Source organism: Electrona antarctica (genome assembly GCF_951216825.1).
Source record: "Electrona antarctica genome assembly, chromosome: 8".
Taxonomy (NCBI): domain Eukaryota; kingdom Metazoa; phylum Chordata; class Actinopteri; order Myctophiformes; family Myctophidae; genus Electrona; species Electrona antarctica.
Window position 1 is genome coordinate 12056379 of NC_136789.1, and position 16114 is coordinate 12072492.

Here is a 16114-nt window from a genome sequence, read left to right on the forward strand (position 1 = left end):
ATGAACTGGGAATGTTTGGAGGAGACCTCTGTCATGAAGGATTTCAACTTACACCTCCGGCGGGACTTCTCTGATATCCCTGTGGAGGTTGGGGACAGTCACATTGAACAGGAATGGGCAATGTTCAAAGCCTCTATTGCTGAAGCTGCAGCTGTGAGCTGTGGCCAGAATAGGTCTTAGGTTCCTCAAGGGGCGGTAACCCTAGAACTCCCTGGTGGGAAGCCGTCTGACTGAAGAAGGAGGCGTACCGGGGGTATGTTATCCCGGGGGACTCCGGAGGCAGTTGCAGGATGGATGGATGGATGGATGGATGGATGGATGGAGAGTGCAGACATTGAAGGACCAACACGTTTTACTTAATCATTTGTAGCATTTAAAAATGTCCCTGAAAAGTCAGTTTAGACAGGGAATAACTCCTTTCTACAGTCTCTGCTATCACAACCTTGAGCTCAAACACTGCAGCTAAACGATAGTTTGCAGCATGTTCGATTAGCAGAAACATGCCTTTGTAGCCAGTACATACATATTGAGCCACAGTCCTTTTTTGTCTTTTTTGTTGTTGTCTTTTTTGCTGCACAATTCTGCCATCCTGGTTTGATTTAATGTAATATTTAAAACATCACTAAATAACAATAGGGTCAAACTAACTGCATGCATTTCTGCCATGGCAAAAAAAAGAAAGAAAAAAATCTATTTTACGCAACACAACACTTAAATAGATTTATACCGTGGCCACTATTCTACTTTCACTATGCTAGAAAATGAAGCTGCCTTTGACACTACACAAGGGCCTAGAAAACAATTAGCAACACCCACGAGCTCATGAGTCATTGCTGATTGCCACTTGCCAGGCAGGCTAAATACCACTTGCGATGCCTTATTTGTCGTACGACTGTGTCGCAGACTGAGTTGCGCGGGCAATGTGCTGTGAGCTTGTAGATTTGCTATTTTCGGTACATGAATTAAGCATTAACGCACCACACACCACCGCCATGTCAACCCGTCTCTTCTTGTGCCGGGGGCCGGGGGGCAAGGGGGGCCTCTGGCAGAGGCTTAGCCCCCCCTAAGCCCCCCTCCAAACAAGCCAAATTGACTGACTTCTATGTAAACCAAGATGCATTAGCCCCCCCTCTAAATAGCCAGCACCCCCATAGCACCCCAGTCACCATTTTCTGGAGCCGTCGCTGATTCCAACGCTCCCTGATGACAGTAATGAATGCTGGCAGCAGATCATTTATATCCGTTTTATGTGTGTCTGTTGAAACTGTGTTCACATTTAATCTGTTTTATGGTTGGCACTCTTTGGAATTCGTCCTAATGTTTCTTCTGCCATTGTTTTATGCTGGTACAGTATGTGAAGCACTGTGGATCCCAAAAAAGTGCCATTAATAAATCTTTACATCTTACTTATAGGTTGCATTCAGTATGCATACTATAGTCCCATTGTGTGCAGGTTTTTGTGCCAGACATATCCTCCTATATCAATTAAAGGCTAACAATAATCATCATCATCATCATCATCATCATAACTCATTAACATTAACAATGCAGCACATAATTAAAAATGTTGATTGGCAGTCTGTAGTTTAAGTGAGTCTCAAAAATCCCAGGCTATAGGCCTACATGGTATTTTATTTGCTATCAATTGCCTTCACCTAAAAAGGGAAAAGGAATATCCCTTTCCCGCTTTCAATTTCTCCCGTATCACTCACTCACTTCATATCTTCATCTTGAAACCCTGCATTCTTCAATCAGTACATAGTGGCTAGGGGAAATAGGTATAATCTCACAGATTGCTGTGTGCTATTTATCAGTCTCATGACATTCGAGAAATCCTTGTGACACTTGCGAGCATTGCTGAAGGACGAACAGCAGACCATTTTGCACTTCAATGTTTTGATGCTTAACGGTGTTGGCATTTCTTTTAGCCAGATCTAGACCTCTTTACACATTTGGGCTATAAATTCTTTCCAAGATAGTAACAACCCTTATGAAGACATTTGCCATGATGACAATTGTGTTTGCTCCCTGAATGTGAAGTATCATTCAAAGAACAGCTTCAGTTAAAAAAAAGAAAAAGAAAGAAAAAAATTCTACCCGGTGCCTTTTGAAATTCCAGCCCCTCTCCACAAGTAATCACTTACAGTAAGTGAATAAATAAGGCTATATGTATGTGATAAACAATATTAGACTAGGGCTTTTCAAAATGTTTCAGGCCAAGGACCCCATAGCTGAGAGAGATGAAGCAGTGACCTCCACTAGTGTATAAAATTGTGTTTCAGATTAAACTTTTATTTTCGGCTAATGTTTCCCATCACACAAAGCTTTCGTGGACGACCTGTATACTCTGAGTACCCCCTGTTTTAGACAGTTACCAATCCCGGCCACCAATGAATGTCCAGATGATATTCGATAAGAATGAAAGAGTATTTTCTCTTTGTTTCTGTATTCCTCACCGTTTTTGCTCTATTTTCTGTAGGCTACTTTAAAGACTAAATCATACTTTGCAATCACATCATCGCCTCTGGCAGAGATAACTTTGTGACAAGTCACAAACTGCTTTGCAGAAATAAAGTGGCGAAGGCCCTGTAGGGTAATATTTTTAATCAACTTCCAAGAAGTTTTATTATGTTGGATCCAATTTTAATTTCCGGGCGCCAGCCAAGTGTTACTAGGCCTCCATCAAAAGAGAATGGGCTCTAAAAATAGAAGTGAACGTTCACCTCGTCAGGCCACTTTTCAGATCAAATCAATAAATGTATCAATCAAAAATCTGTTTTTTATGTTTCATGTTTTCTCTTAATTTTACAGCAACCACCTTTGATATGTTTAACAACTGTCATGCACTAGGGGATGCATGGCAAAAACAGGGAGTCCACACAAGAGTATAAACGTTTTTAAATGATATTTATTATATTAAAGTAAATATACGGTAGACTTGCAAATAATGAAGTGTGGGATGTGAGGATATCAGTGATCAGTAATTAGTAAGTAAGTAAGTAAATTTTATTTATAAAGCACTTTTCAAAACAAAGTTACAAAGTGCTGTACAGTAAAAACAACAATATAAACAATAATGTGTGCAGTGTATGGATGTGTGGAGAGTGGTGTGTGCGTGTTGTATTAACTGGTGCAAAAGATAACTTAAAAAGGGTGGTTAGGCCCTTGGGCCAGGTGGCAACCCTTAGCAGGTCCTGCTTGCAGGGAGGACAGAGAGAGAGTGAGCTGCAGCCAGGAGGGCCCTTTCTGAAACCAGTCCCTTGACTTGAAGTGCTCTCGGGAGGTTCCCTCGTCAGGAAGTGCCCCTCCAGCTGAATCAAGTTCCCTTGATTAGGGTGCTGGGTATAAAAAAAACTGTTTGGAAATACACTCGCCCTCCTTGTGCAGAAACAGGACACAATTCGTTGCCATGGTTACCATCATGCAATTGTGTTACCTGTTATTTTGTTTGTACAGTTATATTGCATTGCATCGTGTATGTTTGTGTGACATGTGGATTTCATTAATATGGAAAAAGGAAATACAGCGTGACTGTCAAAAATGACATGTCACATATACATCCATGGTGTTTATAAATCATTGTGTTAAAAGTTGTTTTGTTTGTGTGGTTTCATTTATAGTTTTTTCATGGTGGAGTAAATAAAGAGCCCTTGTGAACATCAGTTGGAGCGTTGTCTAGGAGGAGTTTATTTATCATTTATTTGTGGTGGTACTTACATTTGTAGGTCGCGGTTTCCATGCGGACAGAGAGCAGGGCTGCACAAGGCAATCGAGTCTAGATCGGCACAGACTCGCTCTTGAGGGCTTTATGAGCCACTTCCACTCAAGGCTGCTTGGTTTCGGACGACACTTAATATGGCGCAGCCTCGCGTGACCACCTTAGAGTATATATGAATAGAGACGGCACCCGGATGAAACCCTGAGGCGAAATGGACATAGTGGCCGAATTTGATATTGCAGCGTGGGCCCAAACACATGAACGCGCTGGTCCGTTGACTATCATTGTGCACGTTCACGATGACACGTGAACGCTGAATGCCTGCAATGATAGTCAGCGGCAGCGCGTTCATGTGTTTGGGCCCAATCCATCCCAGAATGCACTCTGTTCCTACCCAGAATGCACAGTGAAATCGCCTCATGCGCTTTTGAGCAACTTAATGCAAGTGGATGGGAGGAGAACTCGGGTGCCGTCTCTATTCATATATACTCTAAGGTGACCACGCATATCAAGGGCAAGTGTGTAGCGCGAGGAGCTGGTTTCAGAAAGGGGGGAGAGCTCCCTATATAGTCCCCTAAGCCACACCCACCTCAGGTGAGTACAATTGGGGTGACAGCCTGCTCCACTCTGGCTGCCTTCTAGTCTACAGTGAGGCAGAGGGGGCAGGGCCGTCACACATTTGCATCACAGAATTCACACAACACGTTTGTATGTAGTTACTGTATATATGCAACACCCAGGAATCAAACCCTGGTTTCCCACATGGAAAGCCAACATCTTAACCACTTATCCAAAGGTAATCCAAAGGTAATTGCCTATATGGCTTGGGGGAGATATTGGAATTTTGGATGAGGTTGTGAGCCACATATGCTACATAAACACCATAATATATGGCATTGATGTATCTTTATTCTTTATTTGTAGTTTTAAGGCTTTTAGTTTTTCTGTTTCCTATAAATTTAAACATGTTAGCTATTTTGTGTGTTGGAAGTTGGACATTTCCATGGGCCTAGGCTCATAGCAGCAGCAGATTACATGTGTGGTTCAAGGAGAAATTATTACTGTGACAATGCATCTTGAGAATATGATTCAGATGCTACTGTAGGTTAATTGTTTATCTGGTATGGTATTCTAGCCAATACTTTCTCTGCACTATATGTATGTGATTTGACCTGTTTGTTGACTACTAGAGTTCAATAAACACTTGTAAGTCACCCTGGATATAAGAGTGTCTGCTAAATGCCTACTACATTGAAATATAAATTGCATAAACTAACATTCCACTGGAGTGTGTAGGACAAAGTGGGTTTTGTTAAAACTTGCCAGTTGATGAACAATAGCCTACTTGACTTAATTGGTACAAAATTGCATTATTGTCTCCACCAGGCCGAAGGCATGAGGAGAGTATGTTTAGCCTAGTTTAACAGTCAAGATAAAATAGTAAATACTACATCTGTGCCGGTAATACAGGGGAAAAAAAGTCTTGGGTGCGTTGATATAGAACAAGACAAGACATAAAAAATGGCAGAGGAAATATCCACACAGACCTAGGAGGTCTAGACGAGTCTATTCTGTAACCCTGACCTGTGGAAAACATCCGCCTGCTATCTGACCACGTGGAGCAGGCATACTATAGGAGCTCTTGACCAGAGTGGAGACAGTGTGCCAAGGTTGGTCTTGGGCTGAATGCCAAGGAAACGGAGGTTATCACCTATACAACATCCTCCCGGACCATCCTCCTCTTAACAACTGCAGGAGGCACAACTTGAAGTACCTGCACTCATGGATTAATTAGTCAGAACAAGACCGTAAAGTGAGCCCTCATGCTGCTCAGCAAGGAGAGCTACGAATGGCATGGACAGTGTTTGGAAATCCATTTTGCCAGCTGACTGCAGCTAGATGGGTCCGCTACACCGTCACACATACGCACGCACGCACGCATGCACGCACACACACACACGCACACACACACACACACACACACACACACACACACACACACACACACACACACACACACACACACACACACACACACACACACACACACACACACACACAGTGTCCTCAGTGTTGTCAATTCTTATAAGTATGACAATATGGATTCACAACGGATGGAGATTAATAGGCCTGCTCTTTTATTTTTAGTATATATTTTTATTTCCACTCAAGCTGGTTTTATGATGCTTTCAAGAAAGGCCAACCAAAGAATAAATGTCAATAGAACAGTGAAGTCTTGACGATCATTGGGCAGCAGTATATGCATTAGCCCTTGACCAAAGATAACATAATATCCAGTTCAGGTGTATCAATTTCAGACAAAGGGGCAGTGTTATGACTGTTATCGGTGTCTGTGCATTTTGTGACACGCCATGCTGAAATAGGTGCACAGAATGTTCCTTGAAGAGACTCTGCAGTCTGCAATGAATCTCATTGTTGTTTTTTTCAATGGCAGCTACAGTATCACAGTTTGGCAAGGCGAGAGATTACAGGAGAGAGTTCTCCTATATGGCTTAGAATCCTGTCATCAACTACAAGAAACACAGCTCGATCAGCACCGGAGATACACACAGCCCCTCTGGTGGATATTGTAAAATCTAAATTATTTTCTCTGCCCAGTGTGTAAGTGTAGTGTAAAGTGTCTCGACTCATGGTGGCCTGTACAAGATTATTCATGCTGGTAATAATCTCTCTACTTACTTAGTCTAGGGGCAGTATTATGCGTGTCTTAAGTACCAGGTCTTATGACTTAACTTAAGACCTGGAGGCGTGGTCAATGCTGTTTGGCCACTCAGAATAGCCAAATGGCATTGATCACGCCTCCAGGTCTTAAGTTAAGTAATAAGACCTGGTACTTAAGACATGCATAATACTGCCCTAGTTGTTCTATTTTCATATATTCCTCAGGACAGCTCAACTCAAATGAGTGAAAATTCAGTAATGTCCTATAGATGCAGATGTAGCGTTTTGCACCAGCTGGGCTCGAACACCAGTCTCCTACTCGGCAAACCGACATACAACCTACCGTGCTAACAGAGCTGAGCCTGATCAGCAGAGTTGTTGTGGCGGCCGTGTCTTGTCTGGGGCACCACATGGCCATGTTTGTTTGAAATGTGTTGTTACAGCAGTGGTCAGTAATTTGGAAAAGGGAAAAGCTGAAAGAGTTAAGATTATTTATATGTTTACAGGTTCATATCCGATGTGGATTGCAGAAAATCTATCACAATAGAACCTATACGGTATTCTCACTGATGTCATACCAGACATCATGCTGATAGTCAACATTGTAATGGGATGCATTACTATTAAAGGAGCACTTAATTTAGCCATTTTCAACCTATCTTCGTAAAATTGGTCCCCACTTAATACTCATTATAATATGTGCATATTAGATTCTACTCAGACCACTTTTTTCAGTGGACACCAAAAATCTCTTCACCAAAAATAGCCGCTCTAGCACAACGCCTCACAACATGACATACTGTAGTTATTTGCTATTTTTGTCACAGAATATGGATGCTAGGGTTCAAGTGGTCAATTAGAAGTTTAATTTTAAACTATTCGCCTCTCGCCCAACCCTCACAAGATGATCAACTGTATCCTCTTATAGAACCTACTCTATAATCAACTAGTGGAGGATAACGACAACATTCCCCAGCAGGTCTACTCATAAATAAGTGATGTGCGCAGCCTGGGGGCTTGAGCTGGTGTGTTGCTCCACAAGGTCCCATTTTAAGTGGTTGACCTCATTGCTCGGTTTGCAAGTCAACGCTTGTCGTTGACTTAAATGATGCATATGATTTGGGAAAATGACAAAAATGCTATTAGTAGTGACAGGGCAATTTTCCGCAGAACATAATGCCAGCATTGTACTCTTCTAAAGTGATACTTCCATTCTGCATTGTGAAAGCATTTAATCTCCGTTAATGCATGCTGAAATATTCATGCAGAATGTCACTCTTTATACGGCAAGAGAAAAAAACCTCAACTACATAATGTTAACTGAGTTATAAATGAAAGCAAGTTGCATGTAATCATATTAAAATGGTATAAGGGTCATGTGTTGAAACTGATTGAGTAAAATAAGCATTTAGTCAATTAACAACTATACAACCACTGCCCTACAAAGCCAAAGTGCAGTAACGGCCGATAATGGGTTTAAAAGTAGGGTTGTCCCGATCGGATCGGGTGATCGGAAATCGGCTCCGATCTCATGATTTTCAAAAGATAAATATAAAGATCGGATCGGGAAAGATCGGTATTGGTATGTCTCAAAATCAAATCGGATCGGGAGCAAAAAAACGTGATCAGGACATCCCTATTTATAAGTGTTTCAACTGGTCAGCCAAATGAGATATCGGTAATTATTTATCCCCCAAAATCACAAAGGCTAATTTGACTTTTGGGACAAACAAATAAGTCTGTGTGTGTGTGTCCAAAAACGTACTTTGGCTTTGTAGGGCAGCATAGTTGACCGGGGTCCCCCAGAGCACTATGCTTGGTTCGCTCCATTTTCCTCTACATCAAATCTCTTCACCACAAATAGCCAATCGACACTTAGTTAGATCTGAAAAGTATCAGTTTCGGACACCTGTTTCCACCTGACAGTGACCGTATACAGTAATAGCCCTCCCCTTTTAAACAAAGAAACACCTGCCTGTGTGTCAGTGCAAAGGGTGAGATGGATGTCTAGACGTGTCAGGGCCAGCGTGAGATCTCCTGGAAGGACATGCAGGCAGCGCCGCAGCGGAAGGTCACCCTCCAATTGTGCCAAATAAATTAAGCAAATAGACACGCGGTCAATGATATATATGCTGCCCTTCTGCGTTGCCATCTCAGATTTACAGTTTCCTCATATCGAGAATAAAAACCAACCTGTACATATACCTCAGAAAGAGTAACGATTTCAAAACAGAGGGCCTGGCTATAGAGATATCTCAAGGTAACACCAATACCCGAGAGGAATGCAAAAAGTAACCTTGCTGAGGAAATTGAGTTTGTGTCGTCTCCCCTTTGGCGAATGGGAGGTCTCCGAGAGAGAGAGAGAGAGAGAGAGAGAGAGAGAGAGAGAGAGAGAGAGAGAGAGAGAGAGAGAGAGAGAGAGAGAGGAGTTTGTTGACTACTAGAGTTCAATAAACACTTGTAAGTCACCCTGGATATAAGAGTGTCTGCTAAATGCCTACTACATTGAAATAGCAATTGCATAAACATAACATTCCACTGGAGAGTGTAGGACAAAGTGGGTTTTGTTAAAACTTGCCAGTTGATGAACAATAGCCTACTTGACTTAATTGATACAAAATTGCATTATTGTCTCCACCAGGCCGAAGGCATGAGGAGAGTATGTTTAGCCTAGTTTAACAGTCAAGATAAAATAGTAAATACTGCATCTGTGCCGGTAATACTTGGGCCAGGGACAGAAAAAAAAGTAGTCTTGGGTGCGTTGATATATAACAAGACAAGACATAAAAAATGGCAGAGGAAATATCCACACAGACCTAGGAGGTCTAGACGAGTCTATTCTGTAACCCTGACCTGTGGAAAACATCCGCCTGCTATCTGACCACGTGGAGCAGGCATACTATAGGAGCTCTTGACCAGAGTGGAGACAGTGTGCCAAGGTTGGTCTTGGGCTGAATCCCAAGGAAACGGAGGTTATCACCTATACAACATCCTCCTGGACCATCCTCCTCTTAACAACTGCAGGAGGCACAACTTGAAGTACCTGGGTACCTGGGTACATGGGTCAATTAGTCAAAACAGAGGGCCTGGCTATAGAGATATCTCAAGGTAACACCAATACCCGAGAGGAATGCAAAAAGTAACCTTGCTGAGGAAATTGAGTTTGTGTCGTCTCCCCTTTGGCGAATGGGAGGTCTCCGAGAGAGAGAGAGAGAGAGAGAGAGAGAGAGAGAGAGAGAGAGAGAGAGAAGAGAACCAACTAAACTTTTTTCTGCTGTCCAGACTGGGGCCAAAATGTTGTCATACAGTACCACTCAAAGGATGGTTCTGGGCAAGGAGGCCTGCACCCCACCCATGTAATCTCTGAGCACGGAGAGCTGAGCCCCCCCCCCCCTCCTGTTGGCAGCGGCCCAGGCCATCCTCAGATGACTTCACAGCACTTCATTGTTAGTCAAAGCCATAACAATCTGCATTACTGCAGTTAATAACAGAGATGGAATACAACGAGATCTCCACGTCAGGAAGTAGAGCACGGGCTCTACAAGCTCATGACGTGACGCCTCGCGACGTGCCGTGAGTTTGTAGATCGGCTATTTCTGGTGTGCAAACCAAGAATGAAGTACTGTACTTAAGTAAAATGTTTAGGTATTTCTATGCACATGCAGCTTTGTATTTATGTGTGTACCGGTATGTATGTGCACGAAATCGATGACTTTGATTGGCTGTGCATGCACGATAATGTACGATGATAAGATCGCCGCTCATTTCACATGAGTGTGATTTTTTTTACTTTACTGGAGTATTTCCAATTTTCACACATATTGTACATTTACTCTACTACAATTATTTGAAAACGTTAGTCACTATAGTTACTTTGTGGATTTTGATTAGCATTACAAAACATAACCACTTCCCTACATACTGTAGCCTATTATACTTATACTGCTATTTTCGAATACTTTTTATAATATTGTAATAATCAGAAAGCTTGTGAAATGGGACATGCCTAATGACTACTTTTACTTTTGGTATTTAAAGTATATTTTGATGCCAATCATTTTGCACTTTTAAGTCAATTTTGAATTCCGGACTTTTACTTGTAACGGAGTATTTCTGCATCATGTCATTGATACTTTTAAGTAAAAATCTGTGAATGTGTTTTCCATCACTGGCTGTCTAGGGGATTCGCTGCTGGTGTTGGATAGTGTGTGGCCGCTGCTTGAGACGCGAAAACCATCACCCCAATTACTGGCCAAGCCCTCTAGTTCTCACAGAAGGGGTCATTCTGACCTTTATGTGCTGTTGCCAGCATGGTCAGCAAATCTCTCTGCCTGGATTAGAGTGTGGGGAGCTCAACACATAGTTTATGACATTTTAACTCCATACATGCAGGCTAAAGCCCCGATTTGTACTTTGTCGTACAACAGAGTATAAATTAGGCTTTATTTATTGCTGTATATCAACTCCCTACATTAGCCTACTTCCTGTAATATTTGAAAACGTGTAATACAATATCTAAGATTAATTCATCTAAACATGCTCTACTGCCTTTTAATAATTTGAAATTCCAATTTGAGTATGAGATGAGTATGAGAATAGATATTGAATGATTACTGTATGTGCAATATATACGAGAACGGTGCTGTAGAGCACCGAGTCAGTAACGATGGAAGTTGGAGATCCATGTCCCACCCGGCTATGCAATACCCGTTGTACCCGTGTCAGAGTACCCATTCCACCCATCTGTCTGGAGATGTCTGTATCTGTGTCTCTGTGTCCCATATTTGGAGTTCTGTGTCAGGCATGCCCAAATATGGAGTGTTGTGATATCAAAACAGGCCACCTCCAAATATGGAGCATGGGCAGGGACACTGTCCTGTATGTCTTGCCTATAATGATTAAAGCCATTAACTGTCTGTGTTATCACGATTATGTGCAATTTTCTTTTATTGCAGAAACTTTCAAATAGAAATCTTTGCATTAACATTACCGCAACGCAAGTTGTGCAAAAACTTCCACCGTTAACATGTTATGCTACCATGTCTGCTACTATATGTACGCTATAAACACGGAAAATGAAATACTGTAACTAATAATGCTTGAATGTAGGGATTATTCATGGATGGGACGACTCCTCCATTTGCAACAACAAAAGGATTGCACGTAAATCATTTCTAGAACTGTAGTTCTGTAAAACTGACGAACAAAAGAAAATTCTACCCCCCCCCCCCCCCCCCCCAAAACAAACAAAAAAAGGCATGCGTTCCTCTCTTCCTGTGTGTGTTTGTTCAGCAGTGTATTTTTACTTTTAACTTTTAACCACTTGAACCCCAGCATACCCATTCTGGTTTGATGAAAAATAGCCGATCTAGCTTGTCTATCGGCTATTTTTCAGCAAAGATATTTAAAGGAGAATTTGGGAATGGCCGTTTACTTACCCTAATGTGTTGTTACCATATCCTAGAACAAAGCGGTACAGGTGAAATATTACATAAAAACATCCAGGGGACAGCGCATGCTCCGACCGTGCGTGCTGGGTCTTGATCGCTCGAAAATTATAATTTTTTCCTACACATATCTTTCATAATGACCAAAGACATTGCACGGTGATTTGTCCCAAAGGGGCTTCTGTAAACAAGGCGAAATACCCTACAGCGTGCTCCGCTCTGAATGCTGTTAGACATTTTTTTCCACCGCCTCTACCACTGGTTGTTGGATACAACAAGATCAGAATGCGGTAAGAAAAGCGCCCGGTCCGGAATTCTCCTTTAACCGTGCACTAGAGCGAAAAGAGAACAGGCTCTAGCATGGAGCCCTGTGGAACTCTGTGTGGTTAATTCTCTGACATCTTGCGGATCATGTAGTTGAGGATTCCTCCGTGATGGAAGTAGGTGAGCTCCACGTCCGTGTCGAACCTCATCCTCACCTGGAACGTCTTGCCCGTGTCCAGCTTAACATCGACCAGCATCCTGGGCGTGAGCGTGTCAGGGATGAGCACATCGTAGCGCTCTCGTCCCGTCAGGCCCAGGCTGTCCGCCGTGTCCCCCTGCAGGTACTCCAGAGGAATGACACCCATGCCCACCAGGTTGCTGCGATGGATGCGCTCGTAGCTCTCTGCCAGGACCGCCTTGATACCCAGCAGGAAGGGACCTTTAGCGGCCCAGTCCCTGGAACTGCCCGACCCGTACTCCTTCCCCGCCAGGATGAGGAGAGCATGGCCGGCCTGTTGGTACCTCTCTGCTGCATCGAACACATCCATCGTTTCTCCAGTCGGGAGATACAGAGTGTGCGGCGCCTGCTTGTTGAGGAACTTGTTGAAGAGGCGGATGTTGGCGAAGGTTCCGCGGGCCATGACGGCGTCGTTGCCTCGCCGAGAGCCGTACGAGTTGAAGTCGCGCGGGGTCAAACCCCTCCCAGTGAGGTAGCGTGCGGCGGGGCTGTTGCGAGCGATGTTCCCAGCAGGAGAGATGTGGTCGGTGGTGACGGAGTCGCTGAAGTTCAGCAGCACGTACGCGCCGTCGATGGAATGGGGCGGCTGCAGCTCCCTGGTCAGTCCGTCAAAGAAGGGCGGAGACTTGATGTAGGTGGAGGCGGGGTCCCAGGTGTACAGCTTGTCAGACGGAGCGTTGAGCGTGTTCCAGCGCTCGTTGACGGTCTCTATCTTCTCATAGACCTCTTTAAACATGGAGGGGATGACAAACTCTCTCTCCACGGCCTGAATCTCCTCTCTGGTGGGCCAGATGTCTCGGAGGAAGATCTCCTTTCCCTCGGCGTTCACTGCGATGGGCTCCGTCTCGAAGTCGATCCTCACGGTCCCGGCGATGGCGTAGGCGATGACGAGCGGCGGCGAGGCCAGGTAATTGGCTCTGGTGTTGGGGTGGACACGCCCCTCGAAGTTCCTGTTCCCCGACAGGATCCCTGCGGCCACCAAATCTCCCTGCGTAATGGCCTCGACCACAGGCTCTGGGATGGGTCCACTGTTTCCGATGCAGGTCATGCAGCCGTAGCCCACCACCTCAAATCCCAGCTGAAAGAGGTAGTCCATGACTCCGCTCTCCTTCAGGTAGTAGGTGACCACCCCGCTGCCCGGCGACAGGCTGGTCTTGATGTACGGCTTCACACTCAGACCGTGCTCTATGGCCTTCTTGGCCAGCAGTCCGGCCCCCAGCATCACAGAGGGGTTGCTGGTGTTGGTGCAGCTGGTGATGGCGGCAATGACAACAGCGCCGTGTGACAGCGTGTACTCTGTGCCGTTGTAGTGGAAGGGCACCGCGGTGCTGTGGTGCTCCGCCGACACCTGGAAGCCCTTGAAACCTTGCTTTGCTCCCAGGCACGTTTCAAAGTCCGTCCTCATGTCGGACACAGCGATCCTGTCCTGGGGCCTCTTGGGTCCGCTGCAGCACGGCACCACAGAGCTCAGGTCTAACTCAAACACCCGTGTGAAGTCCGGGTCCTGTGTGACGGAGGTGTAGTCTCGGTACATTCCCACTGCCTTCAGGTACTTCACGATGTAGGACAGCTTCTCTGCATCTCTCCCGGTCTGCTCCAGGTACTGGACACTGACGTCGTCCACGGGGAAGAAGGCGGCCGTGGCGCCGTACTCGGGACACATGTTGGCGATGGTGGCTCTGTCTGCGATGGACAGCTGGGCCACGCCGGGCCCGAAGAACTCCACGAACTTCCCCACCACGCCCGCCTGTCGCAGGTGCTTGGTAACGGTAAGGACGATGTCAGTGGAGGTGATGAACTTGTCGGGGGTCCCGTACAGCTTGTATCCCACCACCTCAGGAAGAACCATGCTGATTGGCTGGCCCAGCATCACAGCCTCCGCCTCGATCCCGCCCACACCCCATCCCAGCACTCCCAGCCCATCGATCATGGTGGTGTGGGAGTCTGTGCCCACCAGGCTGTCGGGGTAGTAGAACCCGTCCTGGTCAAACACCACCCTGGCCAGATACTCCAGGTTCACCTGGTGGATGATCCCCGAGCCGGGAGGGATGATACGCATGTTCCTGAATACCTTGGAACCCCACTTTAAGAACTGAAATCTCTCTTTGTTTCTGTCGAACTCCAGGTCCTGGTTCTTCTGCAGGCTGTCAGACTTCCTGTTGAAGTCCACCTGGATGGAATGGTCGATGACCAGGTCAGCAGGACACACAGGGTTAATCTTTTCGGGGTCTCCGCCAAGCTTCATCACCGCGTCACGCATGGCAGCAAAGTCCACCACCGCAGGCACACCCGTGAAGTCCTGCAGGATGACCCGGGCGGGCCTGAAGGGCACCTCCACACTCTGGGTCTGCGTGGTCTTCCAGTCCAGGATGCTCTCGACGTCCGAGCGCTTCACCAGGAACTCGTCGCAGTTCCGGACCGCCGACTCCAGCAGCACGCGGACGGAGAAGGGGAGACGCTCATATCTGGGATCTCCAAGTTTGGTCAGGTTGTAGAAGCGCCGGTCCGGGGCGTCGGGATCCAGGGGCTCTACAATGTGCTCAAATGGATTGTTGTTCCTCCCACAGTCACTCATCATCCTGGAACTGCTCTACAATGCCCACCGGACCTACAATGCCCACCGGACACACCGGACACACGGACACATGGACCAGAAAACTTGGCGCAGTAATAAAGCCGTCTGTGTGCATGTCTGTCCGTGCGCTGTGCGTGTGTGTGTGTGCGTGTGTCTAAATGTTAATGTGACCCAGAGATGATCACTACTTCAGACTGCAGACTACAAAATACTGCTGCTACTCTCTTCCTGGTTCACCGTGACGTCACCCAATGACGTCACTGTGCAAAGCCTTTCCTGCCTTTCCTGGCTTTGCCCAAGTGAAGGCTCCCATAGTGTCAGTTTGCTTGCCACTAGTTCCGGGTGCCTGACGCAGTGCCCTGTCAGCCTCATCGTTCTCTCTGGCCTTGTCTGTGACCCGTTGTAGGTCCCCGTAGTAGAGAAAAGCGTTTCTGATGTGGTCTGTCCATGTGACACGCTGACATTCGTAGCATTCTTGTGTAGTCAGACCCCATCCAGAGGGTCCATGTCATCCCCACACAGTACTGCTGACTCCACTGTAGTTATGAATGGCCGCCTCTTGAGGTCTTCTCCCATGGCTGATTTCCACACTCTCCTCATCCCATACAAGGCATTCCAGGCAAACATCTAGGACAAGGACATACATGCAGGTCAGAATAACAATAGACTACATCCAACCAGTCTGACAGACAGTGGTGGAAGTACTGTGTTTTACTGCAGTACAGTAAAAGTACTAATACCACATATAAACAGTAACAGGCCTGTATTTAAATTTAGAGTAAAGGTACAAATGTGTTATCAAAATATACTTGCAGTACACAAGCAAATAAGTACAGAACAAAAGCAAAAATACTAAATGTTTTCAAAATAGCAGATTACAAGATCACAATGGGTCAAGAAGTGCTGTGATCTTGTATATCGGCTATTTTTGAGTAGAAGTAAATGGAAATACTCTTGTAAAGTAAAAGTATAGGCCTACCTCCCAATTGTTGTACTTAGAGTAAATGTACTTCCCACCATTGCTGGCAAGACATACAGGTATACAGTACATGACAAATACAGAGCAGACTGAGCAGTGGATTATATGCAGGCAGCAAAACAACAAGCAGTCACAGGACATATAAGCCTGTTTCTTTTTGTTGTATAGTTAATCTAGCAGCAATTGATTAGTCAGAGAAGGGGGACAACAG

The 16114-nt window shown here is 45.3% G+C and overlaps 1 protein-coding gene across 1 annotated transcript; it reads right to left on the minus strand.

Annotated features, from left to right (window-relative positions):
- Positions 1 to 12155: 12155 nt before the first annotated feature.
- Positions 12156 to 14745, minus strand: LOC306927626 (cytoplasmic aconitate hydratase-like). Its single transcript, XM_079507426.1, has one exon. The coding sequence runs from the start codon at positions 14607 to 14609 to the stop codon at positions 12234 to 12236; it is 2376 nt and encodes a 791-aa protein (XP_079363552.1). The 5' UTR covers positions 14610 to 14745; the 3' UTR covers positions 12156 to 12233.
- Between the last annotated feature and the right edge of the window lie 1369 nt (positions 14746 to 16114).